Genomic DNA, 20,901 nt, shown 5'->3' on the forward strand with positions numbered 1-20,901 from the left:
GTAAAGCATTTTATACTTCAAAGTTGTCTATAAATGATAGCTATTAGTAGTAGTAGTGCAAATAATAAATGTTATAGGAGCTCAGAGGACAGAGAAGGTATCATAGATTGAGACGCCTAGGGAAGACTTTATAGAGGAAGGATTACTTGAATGGAGACAGGATTTGGATAGATCTCAGCTCTAACATCCTCCGATTCTACAAAGAAAGGTTGGCAGTGTGAGGAGTGGGGGAGAGGAAGAGGGGTAGAAGGGATGAGGACGAGGAAAGACCAAAAGCCGGAGACTGAGAGAAGAGAGAGCCAGCAACATGTTACTGTTTGCCTTTGCCCACTACCAGGTACCATTTGCTGAACTGGGAAAAGGAATTCTCTCTTCACCGCTGCTATTCTTATTCATCTGCTCTCTGCTGTTTGACCTCCAGCATCTCCAAAGCAAGAGCAGTTGTTGTGATTTTGTCCTTTGTTTTTGAAGAGCACCAGGACATCAGGAAGATGATTCCATGACTTGCAAGTGAATTGGATTTAAGTGAGGGAGGGCTGTGCAAGTTGCCAGCCTCACTTTCTCCTCTGGAGCCATGTGGGTGGGTCCAGTGGCCAGATATAGAATTGAGGTAGCATGATGTACAGGAAAGGGTGCTTGATTTGGAGTCAGACAACTTGGGTTGAATATTGGCTTCACCGTTTAATAACAATAATAATAATAGTTAGCATTTATAGAGTACTTAGGTTTTCTAAGTTAAGCACTTTGCAAATATTAGCTCATTTGACACTGGGAGGTAGGTGCTATTATTTGTCATTGTTGTTGAGTTGTTTTCAGTCATGTCTGACTCTTTGTGACCCGATTTGGGGTTTTCTTGACAAAGATACTGGAATGGTTTGCCATTTCCTTCTCCAGCTCATTTTACAGATGAGGAAACTGAGGCAAACAGGGTTAAGTGACTTGCCCAGAGTCACACAGCTAGTAAGTATCTGAGGACAGATTTGAACTCAAGAAGAGGGTCTTCCTGACTCTAGGTCCGACATTCTATCAATTGTGCCACTTAGCTGCCCAGGTGCTATGATTATCTCCATTTTATAGATGAGAAAACTGAGGCAGAGGTTAAGTGACTTGCCCAGGGTCACACAGCTAGCAGGTGTCTGAGATCACCCTATCCACTGCACCACCTAGCTCTTTCATATTGTAGAAGTGTTGGTTCAGTGGGTTTACTGCCGATAAGTGAAACCCATCTACCTGGGCCTCAATTTCCTCATCTGTAAAATTGGAGTGGGTGGGGATTCAAATTAGATGACCTCAAAGGTCTTTTCCAGCTTTAAATCCCAGCTCTGGTAATCCAGAACTTTCATAAATCCTAGGAAATGTGGCACCTTAAACCTGATATTCCTAGTCTTTAAAATTAAACATCAATCATAATCGACTTAGAGAGACAGAAGAACAAAAAGTTTCACTGCTGTTATGTTCCCTAAGCATGTAAACCACGGTGGGGCACTCAGAACTTTATTGAGCACTTCTGCCACGTTTCCTTTTGAGCAAGTAGGTGCCAGGTTTTCTTGCATCTTCCTCGGTTACAATGCATCTTGTCTTCTCAGTACCTATCACTGTATTTGCAATCTGGATAGCGGTAAGCAAATCGAGAGTCACAGGTTCTCAGTGGTTTCAAGATGCCCTTCAGCCTGCTGGCTGCGCTGATGACCTCCTGGTCTGAGAGCAAAGGGTTCCCACAAAGATTCAGAGCAGAGTTTATCTCCTCTTGTTCGGGGCGGGGAAATTTCCCTTTGAGAAGCCGGGGCAGGAGCTGCTTACAAACCATCACCAGGCTCTGTTTCTCCTTGACTGCACTGCAAGAAGGAAATGGAGATCGACAGTCTGAAACGAGGCAGCTAAATATGTCTCTGTATTCCTGTTGGCTGTCTAGGGTCAGACTACCTGAAAAGATGAAGGAAACAAAAAAGTTCAGATTTTATTCAAATGCCGTCCTTCCTCATGATGGAAAGTTAACTCAAGTTTGTTAAACAGAGAATCTTTTTTTTTTTTCCTAGAGATTTTCTATCTTTGCATTGGCTTCCACAACAACTTGTTTCTCTTCTGAGGTAGGCAGGAGATTTGCTCAAAAAAAAAAAAAAAAAAAAAAAAAAAAAGGAAGTAGAAATCTCATTTATTCAGCATAGGAAATGGGGCTGAAAGGGGATTAACAAAATCCACATTAAAGGTAGCCAGAACCCTGGGATTTTAATCCTATAACTCATGCATAAAGACTGGTAGAATTCTTAGTAGGTCACCAGGAAGACAATACTTTTCTTTCCTTTTAAAAAGAGGTCTACGGATGTGAGAGACGACCAGAGCCACACCTAGGGTAGGGGCCACCAAGACTGTGCCCTGGGGCAGGAAATTTAAAGGATATAATAGCACTCAGGCTTTGCTTCCTCACTTCAACTCAGGTAAGGATGCTTAGTTTCCCTTCCCCCACCTACTTCATTGACACTTGCCCAGATTAGCTAGTTATAGCTCTGGAAATAATCCAACATATGAGTCAGATGGTCAACTGGGGAAATGATAAAAAGATGCCAGGTGCTAGGTGGCTACCTTGTCAATTTAAAAAAATTTATGATTCACTCATATATACCTCATTCATTTCCATGCTTTTTAATTTTGAAACTTTATAAAAAGCAAATGTGTCAAATTGGATTACAAAACACAGCAATGAATCAGCCAGACATTTAAAATTTAGATAAGGAATAAAAGATCTGCAATGAAAGGTTCCCCCCCCACCATACCAATCTCAGAAGGGAAAACGAGGATTTCAACGTTCAGAAGGAAAGAAAGGAGTAGGCTTGACATGAATATATCAGGACAGAAGCATGGATTGTTCTACCTGAACATAGCTCTCTTGGGACATGCTTTGGGTAAAGCATGTGTCCATGTATCACTCAACACACCATTTAGATCCGAGGACCAATAGAAATTCTAACAATTGACAGGGACTAGAGGGAGTTATATTTTCTGCTGACTCCTAAACTTTGAACGATCTTCCCTTCTGCCAAACCAAAGATGTTTGTGCCCCAAAATGAAACGCTATGAAAGATGGGCAGGTGAATCTCAGCTTCCCGCCTTACCCCTCCTCTCTACCTCCCCGGTCTTGTTAAAATTTTCCTTGACAGCTGCTCTTCAGAGTACATGCTGAGTACCTTGCTGCTTGTCAATGACGCCCACTGTGCTGGCATCTCGGATGAACAGATGCCCATTGTCAAAAATGCCAAACGTGCCAGCATCAATGCGGGTGAAGTAAAAGAAATAGTTCAAGTCATTGTTCCTCAGGGAATCCATGATGCCAATGAGCTGGTACGCCAAGTCAGCTGCCTGTTCTGCAGGTGAGCTATAGAACTGCTCCAGGGGCTGCGTGCTGGTGCTGACCAGGAGCCGGCCACAAGAGCCTAGGTATCTGGGCAAGGGCCACCCCTCTGCCCCTGGGAAAATCTAGAATAGAACAAAGAGAAAAAATTTTTTAAAAAAAATAATCACCGTTTCTTTCTATCTTTCAATTGCTTTCTTTTTCCTCTCTTTGCATAATGACAAATGAAGATTGGCTTTACAGACATGTACCCCTTCCCTCCAAATCTGTCAGCAAAATTCCCTGAAGCTCTTGGCACCATTTTCTAACTACAGTGATGCTATGTCTGCTAATGGGATATTTAAGTAAAATAAGGCAAGCTAGTGTGCACTAGTCCCTAACCTTCCTTCTTCTCCCACTCCTACTTAGTTTCATTATAATTACATTGATTAAACCTATTATTTGCCTGTAGTCTGGTTTCATCTAGGCCCTAGGCCAGTGATTTAACTAAATGTTCACAGATAAATGAGGGATGTACACACACACACACACACACACACACACACACACACACACATACACACAGATGTATAAAAATGTACGTGTGTATATATGTACATACACACATATACACAACACAGATATATACACACTATATATATATATGAAATGCGTGGGTGTTTATGCATGTGTATGTATATATATATCTATATATATGTATATGCATACACATACATACATATGTGTGTGTGTGTGTGTATCCATGAATAAAACCACCTCTACAGAGTAGGACAGGTAAATTGACATTATGTTATGTAATAAGACAAATTCATCAGGCCAATAAACCACTTTGAGACCCCCCTCATCAAAAAAAAAAAAGGGGCAAAAGTGATATACAATTCATAATGAAAATGTGTAATGGAGGCAGTATGGTTTAGTAGAAAGAAAAAAAATGTTTTTGGACCTGAATTTGAAAGCAAGTTTTTCTACTTATTACCTGGGTGAGCTTGGACAAATGATGTCACTAGGACCAGATGACCTTCTAGGTCCTCACCAGCTCTAAATCTGTGATTCTTTAGGGCATTAGGTTAGCACTTCTGCCAGGACTGGAACAATGGGGGAGTTAACGTTTCAGAATGTAAAATATCTGGAAATGAGATCTCCTATTTTCATTGTTACTGGTGGCCAGTAATTCTTGCCTCAACCCACAAGACTTTGAGTCACACAAACCAGGCCCAATCTTGAAGGCCTCACTTAAAAAAGGTCATTTTTTCTTCTTTTGAGCTTTTATACATCCTCCCAGAGTTTACTTTGAGAAAATGTCCAAATATTATATCTAAGTTTCCCCAAATGTGGATAACAAATAAGAACTCAAATTAACAAAAGCCTAGGCGTGGAAGTATTTATTATCACCTAGCTACCCCAAACAACGACAACAACGCCACAGAAGTCACTTAAAGGATTCACAAGAGCACATCAACAAACACTGAAAGCATGTGAAGAACTCTAACAATTCCCCTTGGAAGGAACTTGCTGAATCTAGGGTTGCCACCAGGGTAACCCCTTGATATTCCAGCAGATCTCTTATTCTCCCATAGGATCTTTCATAGTCCTTCCTTGTCATTGGATTCTCCCCAGAAAACAAGAGCACTTCGGGGCTGCCGAACAACCTCAAACATTAATAACCTGACCCTTTTACCATTTCAGTTTTTATATCCTTCAGTCCCTTCAAGTCACTGACAATGGTCTCCTTGCTTTTCCTCCAAAAAGATGCTCCATCTCCTGACTTCAGGCATTTTCTCTGACTGTCCCCTAAGCCTGCGATCCCTCATCATCACCTTTTGGTTTCCCTGACTTCTTTCAAGACCCACCTAAAATCCCACCTTCTACAGGAGGCCTTGCCTGATCCTTCTGAATTCCCTCTGTTGGTCATTGCCAAGTTATCCTGTATCTAGATGGACTGTATATCTGTGTGTTGTCTTAGACTGTGAGTTCCTTAAGAGCAAGAGAGCTAGTTGACTGACTATTCAGTCTTGTGGTACTTGCACTTCTTGAGAAAGGAAGTACTTTTTTTTTTAAATGCTAGATGGCAATTCCTTTTCACATTGAACCTATACCATCCAAATAATTTGCTTTAATAATGGGGATGGTTGAGTGGGAGGGGTGGTGTTAGCAAAGCCAAGTGCTTAATCCCCTAGGATATGATATACTTTTTCAGCTTCTGAGATCACTTAAGTGGGCTTCCTCTTTCTCCAAAAATGATACTACTAAGAAACTCTTCTTTTTTCAGGTCAGATATCTGAACTCTTGAAATCAGTCTGCCAAGAAGCATTTGTGTGCCAGGCACCAGGCTAAATATGGCGGATGCAAAGAAAGGCAAAAGGCAATCCCTTCTCCCAAGAAGCTCACAGTCTAATGAGGGAGATAACATGCAAACAACTATGTATAAACAAGCTGCATACAAGATAAACTGGAGATAAATCAGTAGAAGGAAGCCACTAGCGTTATGGGGGATCAGGAAAGGCTTCTCTAAGAAGATGAGATTTTAGCTGGGACTTGAAGGAAGCTAGGAGGCAGAGATGAGGAGGGAGAGTATTCTATGTTTGTGGAACAGCCACTGAAAATATCTGGAATCTGGAGATGGAGTAGGATAGTGTCACTGATGGAGAGTCACTTAGAAGAAGACTGGAAAAGTAAGAGGGGGCCACATTATGAAGAATTTTGAATGCTAAACAGAGGATTTTATATTTGATCCTGGAGAAAGAGTCACTGGAGTTTATTGACTATGTGATCAGACCCATTATTTAGATAGATTCATTTGACAGTTGAGTGGAGGATGGGCTGGAGTGGGGAGATATTTAAGACACAGAGACTAAACAGCATGCTATTGCAATAGTTCAGGTGTGAGGTAACAAAGGCCTGAACTAGGTTAGTGGCAATGTCAGAGGAAAGAAGGAGGCTTCTTTGAGAGACTTTATGACGGTAAAATAGACAGGACTTGGCATGATTGGATATAGGAGGTGAGAGGGAGGAGTCAAGAATGATACCTAGCTTGAGAGTCTTTGAAGATGGTGGTTCCCTTGATAGTAAAAGGGAAATTCACAGGCAAGGAGAAAGATGGAGTTCAATTTTGGACATGTTGAGCTTAAGAGGTCTGTGGGCAGGTTAGGAGATAGGTTAAGGCTAAATAAGATCTGAGAATGACCAGCATAAGAAAGGATCATTAAAACCATGGGAGTTGATGAGATTACTAAGAGAAAAAGTATAAAGGGAGAACAGAAGAAGGCCCAGGACAAAGCCCTGGGTGACACCCACTGTTAGTGGACTTGACCTGGATGAAAATCCAGGAAAGGAGACTGAGAAGGTCTGGTCAGACAGGCAAGAAAAGAATGAGGATAAAGCAGTCACAGAAACGGAGAGAGGAGAATGGCAAGGAGAAGAGGGTGACTAACAACTTTAATAGGGGCAGAGAGGTCAAGAAAAAATGAAGATTTAAAAAGACCATTAGATTTGTCAGTTAAGAGATCATTGATAACTTTAGCACGGGCATTTTCAGTTGAATGATGAGGTTGGAAGCCAGACTATAGGGAGTTAAAAAGAGAGAGAGGAAAGAAGTCAGAGGCATTGATTATAGCTAGTCTTCTCAAAGGGTTCATCGTACTTAAGGCAACCCCCAATGCTAGTGCTATCCAGGAAATATCTCTTTGGCTAGATTCCAGGATCATCCTGCCCAGGAATTCAAAATATCTCTTCCTCTTCATAGGAGTTTCAGGTGTTAGAAGCATTGTCCATAAACTCTACTCTTGTCCTGTGTAGGCAAGCATATGTCTGCTTCTTTCATGTGTTTCTGCAGGAACTCAATCACTGCCTGAGCTGTTGCCATTTCTTGGCCTAGAATGACCATTCTCAAGAACATTCCTCTCAAGCCACATGGGCAAACACATGTCTACCTCAGTCATGTGATTCTGTCACAAGTCACTATCAACTACTCTGGGGTGTAGAAAAGTGAAAGGGAAAAATGAAAGCATCTCTTTCCCACCCCCCACTTAATAGTATTTTATTTTTTCCAATTACATGTAAAGATATTTCTATTTCAACATTAATTTTTATAAGATTTTGAGATCCATTTTTTTCTCTCTCTCCCTCCTTCCCTCCCCTTCCTCTTCCCCAAGATATATTTCTACATATTTCTACATTAGTCATGTTGTGAAAGAAAAATCAGAAAAAAAGGTGAAAACCATGAGAAAGGGGAAAAAAGAGAAAATCATATGCTTCGATCTGTATTCAGACTCCATAGTTCTTTCTCTGGATGTGGATAGCATTTTCCATCATGAGTCTTTTGGAGTTGTCTTAGATCATTGCACTGTTGAGAAGAGCTAAGTCTATCAAAGTTGGTCATTGTATAATTTTGCTGATCCTGTGTACAATGTTCCCCTGGTTCTGCTCGCTTCATTCAGCATCAGTTCATGTAAGCCTCAGGTTTTTCTGAAATCTGCCTGCTCATCATTTCTTATAGCACAATAATATTCCATTACATTCATATACCACAACTTGTTGAACCATTTCCCAATTGATGGGCATCCCCTCAATTTCCACTTTTTTGTCACCACAAAAAGTGCTGCTATAAATATTTTTGTACATGTGGATGCTTTTCCATTTTTTATGATCTCTTTGGGATACAGACCTAGTAGTGGTATTGCTGGGTCAAAGGGTATGCACATTTTTATAGCCCTTTGGGCATAGTTCCAAATTGCTCTCCAGAATGGTTGGATCAGTTCACAACTCCACAAACAATGCATTAATGTCCCAGTTTTCCCACATCTTCTCCAATATTTATCATTTTCCTTTTTTGTCATATTAGCCAATCTGATAGGTGTGAGGTGGTACCTTTAATTTGCATTTCTCTAATCAATAGTGATTTAGAGCATTTTGTCATATGATTATAGATAGCTTTAATTTATCTAAAAACTGCCTGTTCATATCCTTTGACCATTTATCAATTGGGGAATGACTTGTATTCTTATAAATTTGACTCAGTTCTCTATGTATTTTAGAAATAAGGCCTTTATCAGAGACACTGACTATAAAAGTCTTTCCCAGCTTTCTGATTTCTTTCTAATCTTGGTTGCATTGGCTTGTTTGCGCAAAAACTAAAAAATGAAAGCATCTTAGCACAGTGTCTGGCACATAGTAGGTATTGAGTAAATGTTTATTGACTCACTGACTAAAAAGGGCTGAAAGCAGTCTGCTGTTCTGATATATAAGCCAGCCTATGAGTGTGGTTTCTCTGACCAGAATCTGACCTCCTGAGTTCCAGCCAGTCATCTTGGGGAGAGCCTCAGACATTGAAAACCAAGCAGAAGATGTTTGCATCTTCTCAGCAAATGTGGATATGTCCAAACTCTCCATGGATAGGTGCTTTCCTGACCCTGACTAGAGTTTATTCCCTATAAATTCCTTAAGTTGGTTGGGAGTTTATCAAATTAATCAGAAAAAATTCTTAAAAAAACAAAAATTCCTGATCACTCCTTCTCTCTCTTGTACTCTCCTGAAAATTGAATCTTTGTTATCCCAACAAATCAAAGTGTACCTTGGCACACTGGTCCATATCCTCATGTCTGGATTGCTCTCTAGTGCCCAAGAAAGGTTCTAATAGTTATCTTCTTCCGTCTTACCTTGCCTTCCCAGTGCCATGCACCAAGAACTTTTGTGAGGACCCAGAACTCCCATAGGTAGCAGGCCTGGAATTTATATTTACCCCCAAACTGTATAAATTCGACAAAATTTTATAAAGTTTCTATAGGCTCATGCCTGCCTGGGTAATCACAAGGGCCTGTTACCACCCCCAAATTATTGGAGAAAATAATTTTTAACAAAACAAACAACTAAGAAAGGGAAAGGGCAAAATAGGTAACAGAAAAAGAAGAAAAAATGCTGTTTCCTTTCCTAGAGAGGAAAGCACCTGGGTGAACCCCAAAGTTATACTTATGCAGTATAATCTCTATGGATCTCTTCTGAGTTGTCCTAACTCAATACAATAGGATAGTCAGTCCAAGCTGCTTAAAAAAATTAAAATTATCCTGGATGAGCTAGGCTAACTTATCTTTTGTTGGTTTGAGTAGGCTGGCTTAAAAAATCAAACAAACATCAAAATCCTCAAAGATATTTGGGGTTCCCAAAAAGAAGAATTTAACACTTAAGGTTAATTGGAAGTCAAGCTTCACATTCTGGAGGAGGTCACAAGATATTATTCATAGCCCAGACCTCCCTGAAGACTATGGGCTCACATAGCCTGGTTCCTATCCTGAGTGTTGACCCAAGACAGACACGTTTCTTTTTTGACTCATTATTCCCCATCTGGAGTTTACTTTAGGAAAATCTCCAGATATAGCTTGTCCTATACTTCCACAGATGTGGGTAAAAGGCGTCCTCAGCTTCCATATGTAGCCCCTGTTTTGGGAGGCTCAGATTTCCAGTGTGTACAGCAACAGATGTTTTGGGAACAACTCTAGAGGCCTTGCAATTATGGCCATGACCATGATTGGTTTGCCAATATTTCTAGGAAGGAGAAAGAAGACAGAGAGCAGAGAGACCCAGAATTCAAAGGGCAGATAAGATTTCATCTTGAGATGGGTTGTACCATTTACCCTGACATATTTCCCTAGTGTCTGCAACCAGAGGGCTTAGAATACTCTATGACTGTAGGGATGTGGTAGTGGAAACTACACACAATAGGGTGAGATAACCCTTCACAGACATTATTGGGTCACATCACCATCTCTGAATCGAGGGGAAGGTACTGATTTTTTTGCCTCCCTTCCCTATTCCTGCAGCTACTCCCCTGTTCCTCTGTCAGAAAGCTCCTTATGTTTCAGTATCTGAGCTGATCAGTATAGGGGGACAGTCTCTGGGGATAAGGTGTCAGAGAGACAATCAACCCTTGTCAAGAGCTAGGCCTGGTGGCTGAGCCTGTACTAACTATTGCCCACAGTGCTCTGAGCATTCTGAGCTAGCCTAAAGTGAAAGGAGAAAGATAAACAAAGGCCAGAGAGAGTGTTTATCATCAAACCCAAATTCACTTCTAGACAGAACAGGAGCCCAGTACCTAGAATGAATACAAGAGAGGGATTGTGCTACTTGGGCTTTCTCTGGATTCCTCTACTCCTAGTATTCAATCCTATTTGCTACAAGCAAGCCACTAAAATTTCATTATACATGCAAGTGCTTGAGGCAACAATGCAGGGAGAAACCAGTGTTTACTTCACTCCCACAGAAAATGCAGATGAAAAGCATTCACAGGAGCCCATAAACAGATACAGAAAACACACAGAGCACTTGCAGTAGTTCATAAGAGTTCTAAGTTCTAATAATTTCTTTATCAGTTCATAAGGATTCTAATAACTTCTAAGAGTTATTAATTTATAAGAGTTCTAAGTTCTAATAACCTCTTTATTTTATTAGTTCATAAGAGTTCTAATAACTTCTAAGAATTATTAATTCATAAGAGTTCTAAGTTCTAATAATTTCTTTATTAGTTCATAAGAGTTCTAATAACTTCTAAGAGTTATCAGTTCATAAGAGTTCCAAGTTGTAGGAACTTCTAAGAGTAATTAGTTCATAAGAGTTTGAAGTCTTAATAACTATTAGTTCATAAGAGTTCTAATAATTTCTAAGAGTTTTACTTCATAAGAGTTCTAAATTCTAATAACTTCTAAGAGTTATTAGTTTGTAAGAGTTCTAAGTTCTCTTAACTTCTAAGAGTTATTAGTTCATAAGAGTTCTAAGTTCCAATAACTTGTTTATTAGTTTATAAGAATTCTAAGTTCTAGTAACTTCTAAGTTATTAGTTCATAAGAGTTCTAAGTTCTAGTAACTTCCAAGAGTTCTCTCTTAGAATGGAACTGGACCTGGGACTCTCAGTTCTTAACCTGGGACTCAGACAGCACCTTTCTATTCTGAAAGATCCCTAGTTCTCCACAGGGACCTTCATAGTCCTTCCTTTACCTCCTATACTAATATATGCTGTCAATGGAGCTGAAGAACCAGAAAAAAATCTTTTTTTCACCACCAGAGTCCTTGGTGCTATCCAAGAGTTCAACATCAGAAACATGGTTTTATTTATGGAAATGACACTAACAAAGACGCATTGCCACCTGCTTTTCGGCTGCAACCTCAGGACCAATAGGTGTCTTAATATAATGTGCACCCGAAAACTCCTGTGTGTGTATTGTCTCCTCCATCAGAAAAGGAGTGCAGTGAAAGCAGGGACTGTGTTAATTTTCTCTTTGTATTCCCAAGGCTTACCACAGCCCTCAGAAATAGCTGATCCTGGAGTCAGAAAGACCTGGGTTCAAATTTGACCTCAGACATTAGCTGTGTGACCCTGGGCAAGTCACTTAATCTCTGCCTTAGTTTCCTCAATTGTAAAATGTAAAATAGCACCTACCACCTAGGTTGTTGTGAGGATCAAATAAGACAATGTAACCACTTAGCACAGTGCCTAGTACATAGTAGGTGCTATATAAATGCTTATTACCTCCCACTTAATGAGTACTTTCTCAGCCCTTCAAGTACTTGTGGTGTCACACTGTGGTTTCAATTTCCCCACAAGGTGAGCACATATTGTGGCTACAGACCAAGCAGCACTCTGACATTCTGGTGAGTCCTTTTTAACCCTCAGAGACCCATTACAGAGGCAGCTAGGTGGCATACGGGAGATCGGGCTGCACTGGAGTCAGATCCAGCCTCAGATAGCTGAATGACCTGGGTATGTCACTTTAACTTCTGTCTGCCTTTGTTTCCTCATAAATAAAATAGTAAATGCTGCCAATAAAAGAAGGATAGTAATGGCGCCTACATCAGAGGGTTGTAAAGATCAAATGAAGCTGTAAAATGCTTAGCTTGGGGCCTAGCACATAGTAGGGGCTTAATAAATGCTTCTTCCCTTTCCTTCCCAGGTAGATTTTCATTGTTCTGGTACTATACTGAGGGCTTGCACTGTTCCAGAAGAGAAAACTTTTCTTGGATGGACCCATAATAACTCAGGGTCAAAAGTCCTGATCCCCCACTCATGAAACATCTTTAATCCTTACTGCTCCTCTTGCTACAGAGACCACATGAGTGATCCTTTTTCTCCAAAAGGATTGCCTGTCTTCTCTTTCTTTCTAGAAGATTGCTTAGGCTCTCAAACACAGGGTTACCCATAATACAACTCTCAAAGCTGGTACTATTCAGAAGACCTCCCTTTCCTGACTGGAAGATTAAATTCCAGCATCACATTGCCAAAGAAATACACATCTCCCCTCTTCTGTTGGTAGGCTGTGGGTTCAAGATCATTGTCCACAAACTAGCTTTTTGCCCTTTGTGGGCAAGCATATGTCTGCCTCTTCTGTGTATTTTTCTCACAAATCACCATTAATTGTTCTTGGGTTGGGGATGGGAATAATAGACAGGAGAAATCTCTTCCCTCGACCTATGACACTGCAGAAGAAAAGCATGAGGCAAAAATTAAAAAGAGAGAAAGTTGAACAAAAGGGTTGAAAAGGTCAAAAAAAAAAAAGCTGAGAGCAGCCTGTCTCTTTCTCTTTTACGCTGTCATTATTCAGTCATTTCAGTTGCATCTGCCTCTTTGTGACCCCATTTGGGCTTCTATTAGCAAAGAAACTGGAGTACTTTGCCATTTCCTTCTCCAGCTCATTTTACAGATGAGGTAACTGAGGCAAACAGGGTTAAGCTAGTGAGTGTCTGAGACTAGATTTGAACTCAGGAAGATGAGTCATTCTGACTTCAGCCCTGGCACTCTATCCACTGTGCCCCATAGCACCTCGCTGACCTTCTCCTTCATAGTTCCCCACAAAAGAGGAGCTTCTTTGACTAGAGTTCCTCCTCTTACCATCAAATCATCCTGGGGGTAGCCCTAACCTCTGAAACCAATCAGAAACTATACCCATCCCTCTCAAGGTGAAAATGGGCATATTCACACTCTAAGGGGAGAATAATCATCAAATTGATCAGAACAAGCTCTCCTGATTGATACCAATCTCTACTTTCTCCCTCCCTTCTTCCCATCCCAGTTAAAAGGAAAGGACAAGTGAATAGAGCACTGGCCTTGGAGTCAGGAGGACCTGAGTTCAAATCCAGCCTCAGACACATAACACTTACTAACTGTGTGACTCTGGGCAAGTCACTTAACCCTAATTGCCTCACCAGAAAAAGAAAAAAAAAATAAAAGGAAAGGACAAAAAGGTAACATATGAGAAGAATTCAAAACAAAACAAAACAAAACAAAACATTAAGTTGCTCTCATTTATAAGCAAACACAGCAGGGCAAATCCTCAGACACGAATCCATCCTTTTGAGATCCAGACAGCTTATCATCTTAGGGCAGCCCGTTTTACTGAAACTGAATCCAGAATTGTGTGTCTTCTCAACAGGGTATTACTGGGCATGCCCATACTGTACTTGAGGATGAGTTTTCATGCTCTCGAGAAAGGGTCATGCTCTATAGAATCATCAAGGTGATTGGTGAACTCATCAAATTGATTAAGGAAATAAATTCTTCCCCCCTTACCCTATCATTTAAAATGCCTATAATGACTTTTCTTTCCTTTTAGATCTGGTTTGTATGCTATTTTGAAATCCTAAGCCACTGTGTGATGTTTGGCAAGGTTGGCATCTACAAATGAACCATCAGCTGATCCCAAATGGAAGAAAAATTAGGATTAATGCCCTCTGATTCTCTGGAAGGCATGCCTGCTTTTTGTTTGTACATCTTGAATAGAACTAGGCATCTGGCTTCATTCCTCCAGAAACTTTCCAGAGAGCACTATGATTTCCAGATCCAGACTTCCAACTATCATTACCCCAGGGCCTTTTCTAGTTGTATAGAGTATGTTGCAGGACTCTAAGAATTTTCTAAATCTAAATGAAAAAGTTGACTTTAAACTTAAAAAAAAAAAAAATAAGTAAGCTGCTTGAGGAACTTCAGGGAAAAAAAAATTAAGCCAAATAATTAAGTTGGTGCTAAGAGCTTGCTAGAACAAACTTACATAAATTCCAGAAAAGTTATCTAACTTTGCTAATGTACTGTCATTTTGATTTATTAATGAGTGAATATGGTGAATAATTTTATTTTTTTTCTCTTTCAGGTATATATGACTAACCTTTAAGTGAGAAGGGATAAAATTGGAGTCAGTTTAAAAAGAAAATGATAATTTTTCCAATTTGAGCAGAGATCTCTTCCTTTTCCTGATATAGTTCAGTGGGGAATAAGGAGCAATCATGAAAGTTATTATGGAAATAAAATTGAGTTAGAAAAAAGACTCTCTTATTTCTGAGACTTGTGGAAAAGAGACCAAATTTATGGCCTTTCAGGAGAAAATATGTGAAGCAAATCAAGCATGAGCTTGTGAAATGAACTTAGAAATTATAACAGCAATAAAACTGAACTTATCTTGAATTTCACAGTGAGGTTTCTCTGAATTTACTCGGAACTGAAATTTAACAACAATAATAGCTGGCACTTATGTACTCCCTTAAGGTTTGCAAAGTGTTTTAGAAATTTATTTCATTATCTTCCCAACTTGGGATGTAGGTGCATTTTATAGATGAGGAAACTAAGGTAGACAGGGGTTTAGTTACTTGCCCAGGGTCATGCAGCTAGTCTGAGGCTGGATTTGAACACAAATCTTCAGCACCCTTAAAATATTTTGACTAGCCCTGTTCTTTTATTTTCTGCCTCATGGAGACTGTGGAGTACAGGAATTCCCCCAAACCCTGTATTGACTTTATCTCTTCTGGGATTGAGGCACTTTGTATAACTACTTAGCTCCAGAATAGAAGGATGTTTTATTGTTTTTCTTCTCTCAAAGCAAACTATATTTGAAGAACTTTATTACTAATAGTTGGTTAAATTATCCCCTTTCTTCTAGTAGCTATTGCTTTTCATTTTTCTTCTCCAATTGAAAGCAGACATATTTTGGGACATCAATTCTTTATTTTACAGTGAGGAGGCGTTTCAATGGCTCATGGGAGCGAGCCTAAATAAATGATTTGGTTGAATTCAATTTTTAGCAAATTGAAGGCATTATATACAAATTACACTTACTGAGGCTTAGGTTTTAAAATAATGAAATGGATAGCAGCCTGAGCAGTAGAATCTTCTAAATATGAAGAAAAGCTCTTAAAAAATAATTAATTAGTCCAATACCCAGAAAGTATACTCATTTGCAAGAGACAGAAACAATAAGAAAGGAAAGTAAAACTAATGATACAATTAAAAAATAGGAAACATTTTGGAAACAGAGATTTAAGGGTAAGAAATTAAGAGTAATAAAAAGGAAAGTGGAATATTATAGATAAAGAGCAATGTAGTAACTCACAATAGAGTTAGTCTAAATTATAAGGTATCTGCAAGTTATTGTAGGTTCATAAAATTAAATGGAAGGACCAGAGGAAGAAAAGAGGTTCAAAAGAAAGGCTTCTCCTTGTTAGAAACTGTTTTGAACAAGAGATTGTTTTTGAAGAAGAAATTTGTCTAAGGGTTTCACAAGATTTCTAATTAGCTTCAAACAATTTCAGAGACATTAGTATCCTAGTGTGGATTTGGAAAAGGAAGATGAATTATGCCTTAAAAGTGTCAGTCTAGGTTCATATTTATATTGATTCTGATAGATTTGTTGGGGACACCTATAATCTATGGCATGATGGATTTGGGTTCTGGATAGTAATTGCTTGACAATACCTTTGCAGTTGTGGCATTTAAGAGTAAAAACTCTACATTGGTTGTTAGGAGAGCTGAATGAAATAAGTGTTAAACAAACTCTATGACAAACTGCCATGATGCTCCAACTTCCCATCTAATGGGAAGGAAAGAATAGGACTTGAAGACCTTCAGATATTTGCATAAGTTTGTATTGAAAAGCTCATAGTCAGATAATAAATAAATTTACAAAATCCATGTCAGCTTTTATTTGTAGTTAATATGAAACTTAGAAGTCCAAACCCGATTTTCTAATAACTATGTTCAAAGGACGTAGGTTGTACGAGTATACATGTAAATCAGTGACATATATAAGATGGTCTATATATGCACATGTGTACATTATCCTATGGTCTTCTGAGCATGGTAATTAGAAAATTGGATTTCATCTTTAAAGCTTCATGTTAACTATGACTAGATGGCAACTTGAAGTTTTTAAAAATTGTGTTGCGGTATGCATGTGTCTATATCTATATACACACACATACATTTGTTGTTTAAATCGTTTCAGTTGTGTCTGACTCTTTGTGACCCCATTTGGGGTTTTCTTGGCAAAGATACTGGGGTTTGCCATTTCCTTCTCCAGCTCATTTTATAGATGAGGCAACTGAGGCAAACATGGTTAAGCGACTTGGTCAGAGTCACACGGCTAGTAAATGTCTGAGGCCAGAGTTGAACTCAGATCTTCCTGACTCCAGGCCCAATACTCTATCCACTGTGACACCTAGCTGCAAAAAAATATAGATATATACTGTATATTTATGTATGCATGTATGTATATATATATTTATATATGCATTTATATAGGTAGATACAGACATATAATATATTGATATAGCCACACACATAAATTATACATATAAATATTTATATATATATGTGTGTGTATATACATACATATGTATTATGTATTTCTGGAATGAGCTTGTTTATTCAAAATACCTCAAGGTATTTGAGTTATCTTCCTGTTCATATCTTCCCACCAGATGGGAAGCTGGTGCTTCCTAGCAATTTATGGAATAATTTGTTTGATATGCAATTCATTCAGATCCTTTAATACCCTTTTCTTCTAGGTGTAGAGAGTGCCACTTTAAGAATACAAAGATACAATGTTGTTCACAATAATTAGGAATATTTGGAAAGTTGTCAAAACATTAAATAGGCTGGAGTACTTCATTTGCATAATGAATTTGTAGATTTATTCCCTGGAAATCTGAACCATAATGTTTGTCAAGTATTTTGTTATACCTCTAAACAAATCCCAATACCTGCTGATATTGATGTTAACTGTAAAGATAATTGCATCTTTCTTATCATAAGCATTAGAATTGATGTGTGTTATAATCTCTTGGATCTGTAAATATGACTTGCTTATCATTTATTATCTCAGCTTGATCCTGGTAAAAGTGTTTATGTTGATAAATCAGCACTCTCACCATCCAAGGGGAAAATGCCAATGGCTGCCAACTGGGAAATTCTAAATGGTGCACCATATTTAAAGTAGTTCCAGGTGAATGCTGATTGATAGGAAGGTCGGAGAGATAGTCCTTTGAAGGTAGTGATAGAATTTGCCTAACTCATTTCTCCTGATCCTGCTTCTTTCCTTTGAATGGAAATTTTCCCACTTGTCAGATCACAAATTTGGCTACTCTACTCCTTGAATAAATGTGGCTGTGAGTCATAAATTGTTGGTTTCAAAATTATGTCTTTTTTGTTTTTTGGCTAGGCAATGGAGTTAAGTGAGCTGCCCAGGGTCACATAGCTAGTAAGTGTTATGTGTCTGAGGCCGGATTTGAACTCAGGTCCTCCTGAATCCAGGGCCAGTGCTCTGTCCACTACACCACCTAGCTGCCCCTCAAAATTATTTCTAACCTTTCTCCAAACAAAGTTGAGATGGTCTAATCCAAGGATAGTCTCTCACTTCTAGACTGAGACTTGATAGAAGTTTGTTACAGCAACAGCTCCTCTTTCCCTCTAACAGCCAATTAAAAGCCAATAAATTCTGTGTGATTGTGCATACCTGATTCCATAGTGTTGGGGACACTAAAGTGAAATCACTTTCTTGTTAATGTCCGAGAGGTAGCTCTGGCCAATCCTACTCTAACTTGATTCATAAGATGAGCATAAGAACGGGCAGCTAGGTGGTGCAGTGGATAGAGTACCGGCCCTGAAGACAGGAGGACCTGAGTTTAAATCTGGCCTCAAACCGAACACTTGACACTTACTAGGTGTGACCCTGGACAAGTCACTTAACCCCAATTGCTTAAAAAAAAAAAGATAAGCATAAAATGTTCATGGTGTGGAACATGCCCTTCTCACAGGGTGTACCTTTGTTCGTTTCTCTCAGTAAGGACTAGTCCGCTCTACGTGACACATGAAGGCCATACAGTTTTCCAAGATCAGTCCCTAGAAACTGAGAAATATACTTGGAGATGGGCAGAGTATCTTTTATACCCTGGGCATTTATACCACATTACTCATACCACTTACTCCCATACCTAGCTCACAAACACCAAATCTCAGCACACATAAATAAAACTGCTGCTGCTATTTGTCCTTTGTTCTTGAAGAGGCCTGTGACATCAGGGAGGTGAAGCCATGATATGCAAGAGAATTGGATTTCAGTGAGGGAGGGCTATGCAAAGTCACCAGCCTCACTTTCTCCTCTGGAGTCATCTGGGTCCAGTGGCCAGATATAGGTCAGGAGGACTGGAGATGGCCCAGGATACAGAGGGTACCTTGGCCTTTTCAAGCTAAGGTCTTTAACAGGTCTCAGTTGGACTGAGGCAACATCTATTCAATGATTAAGGCTTGACATAAACAAAACAAGAGTGAGGGGAAAGTCAAGGCATGCAGGGGGTCGAGCGTGGGAATGATTGAAATGGAAAAAAATTGGCTTGCTTCAAATATTTCCCTTGTGGCCAAATAGAGCTGCATGAGCAGTTTGGAAATCCATAATGTGGGCAGCTAAGTGACTCAGTGGATAGAGCACCGGGCCTGGAGTCAGGAAGACCTAAGTTCAAATCTGGCCTCAGACACTTACTAGCTATAGGACTCTGGACAAGTCACTTAACCCTGTTTGCCTCAGTTTCCTCATCTGTAAAATGCGCTGGAAAAGGAAATGGCAAACCACTCCAGTATCTCTGCCAAAACAACAACAACAACAAAACAAACTGAAATGAGATCACAAAAAGGCAGACATGACTGAAAATGACTGAACAACTGAAAACATTGTTTGGCACTCTTATAGAGGAAGGAAAATAATCTCTAGCCTGAGGCATCCTGTGTAATGGACAAATCACTAGAAATGATGTTTCAAGTTCAGATTTACAATAAACTTGCTGTGTGACCTTTATTAAGTCCCTCTATCTCTCTGGGCATCGATTTCCTTGTGTTTCAAATGAGAAGGATGAACTACGGGATCCTTCTAGTTCTAACAGTGTATGATTCCAAGCTCTTGTGTCGCTGTAGTTCTCAAGTCATAAGAGAGCTTTTTTGGGATCTTTTAAAGTTATTCCTATATTTCATATTCACATTATAGCAACAGGAATGATGATTTGTTACGGCCAACCAAGAATGAAATGAGAACTAGATGGAGGTAGAGTAGGGTATGATGGTCTGGTCTGAAGCTAAGTATAGATTAAGTGTGTAATATAGGTGTGGGACTTTTAATCTAGGTTGCTCTTTGGGGCAAATATATTTAAATTGGTAACCTTAAAATATCTTTGAAGGGCAGTGAAAAGGGATTTCTGTGTTGCTATTTCTGGGCCTCCAAACTTGTCCTGTAGAGATGACTCTGAATTTGCATTCTGGCGAGATCAGTAGTGAATATTTCCAGTCTCATATTTTCTGGAGTCATGTGAATTAAAGGTTGCCTTTCACAGACCATTAGCCTTTTTTTTTTTTTAAAATCATTTACCTAAAGTGCAAGTTGAAAATTTTGGCTTAAAACAGGATGCAATCTCTTCCTTTATAGCTTTTTATACCACCTACATGGTCACATTTGGCTCTACAGTATGGAAATGAATATTTTGCCAAAAGTACCAAGACTTCACTACATTGAGGGCCAGCATCCCTGATGAAATTCTGAGAAGCAAAGAGGCAGTCTTCCTATGGCAGGCCATAAAGGGTTATAGATTTAGAGCTGATAGAGACTTTTGGAGCCCTCTATTCCAACTACCTCATTTTATAGATGAGGAACATAGGACCAGAGAATCAAAGTGATTTGTCCAAGGTCACACAAGAAGTAAATGGCAGAGCTGAGATTTGAACCCAAATACTTTGACTTTAAATCCAGAATTCTATCCACTCTATCATACTGCCTCTTCTGTTCGAGTTTACAAACTACTGAAAAATATGCAGAATACAAGATCCTGGTATATTTGTTGATTATCAGTCATTTCAGTCATATCTGACTCTTTGTGATGTCATTTGGGGTTGTCTGGTTGTCTTTTTTATGTATTTTGTTTTTTTCTCTTTGGTGAGGCAACTGGGGTTAAGGGACTTGTCCAGGGTCACACAGCTAGTAAGTGTCAAGTGTCAGATTTGAACTCAGGTCCTCCTGACTGCAAGGCCGAAGCTCTATCCACTGGGAATTGTCCTGACAAAGATACTGGAGTGGTTTGCCATTTCCTTCTCCAGCTCATTTTACAGATAAGGAAACTGAGGCAAACAAGGTTCAGTGACTTGCCCAGAGTCACACAGCTAGTTAGTGTCTGAGGCCAGATTTGAACTCAGTAAGATGAGTCTTCCCGATTCTAGGCCTGGCACTATATCTACAGTGCCATCTAGTTGCCTTTGTTTGTAAGAAAGAAAG

At 39.4% G+C, this 20,901-nt stretch overlaps 1 protein-coding gene across 1 annotated transcript in view; it reads right to left on the bottom strand.

The window, feature by feature from the left end:
- Positions 1-1,096: 1,096 nt before the first annotated feature.
- Positions 1,097-20,901, bottom strand: part of DIPK2B (divergent protein kinase domain 2B) — a 60,360-nt gene continuing 40,555 nt past the window's right edge. The window contains exons 4-5 of the mRNA XM_027875566.1: positions 3,183-3,471; positions 1,097-1,923 (exon numbers count right to left, since the gene is read on the bottom strand). Coding sequence (XP_027731367.1) covers positions 1,583-1,923; positions 3,183-3,471 — 630 coding nt within the window. The 3' untranslated portion in view covers positions 1,097-1,582. The remainder of the gene's footprint in view (positions 1,924-3,182; positions 3,472-20,901) is intronic.

This window comes from Vombatus ursinus, unplaced genomic scaffold, assembly GCF_900497805.2.
Source record: "Vombatus ursinus unplaced genomic scaffold, bare-nosed wombat genome assembly UNPS02014809.1, whole genome shotgun sequence".
Classification (NCBI taxonomy): Eukaryota; Metazoa; Chordata; class Mammalia; order Diprotodontia; family Vombatidae; genus Vombatus; species Vombatus ursinus.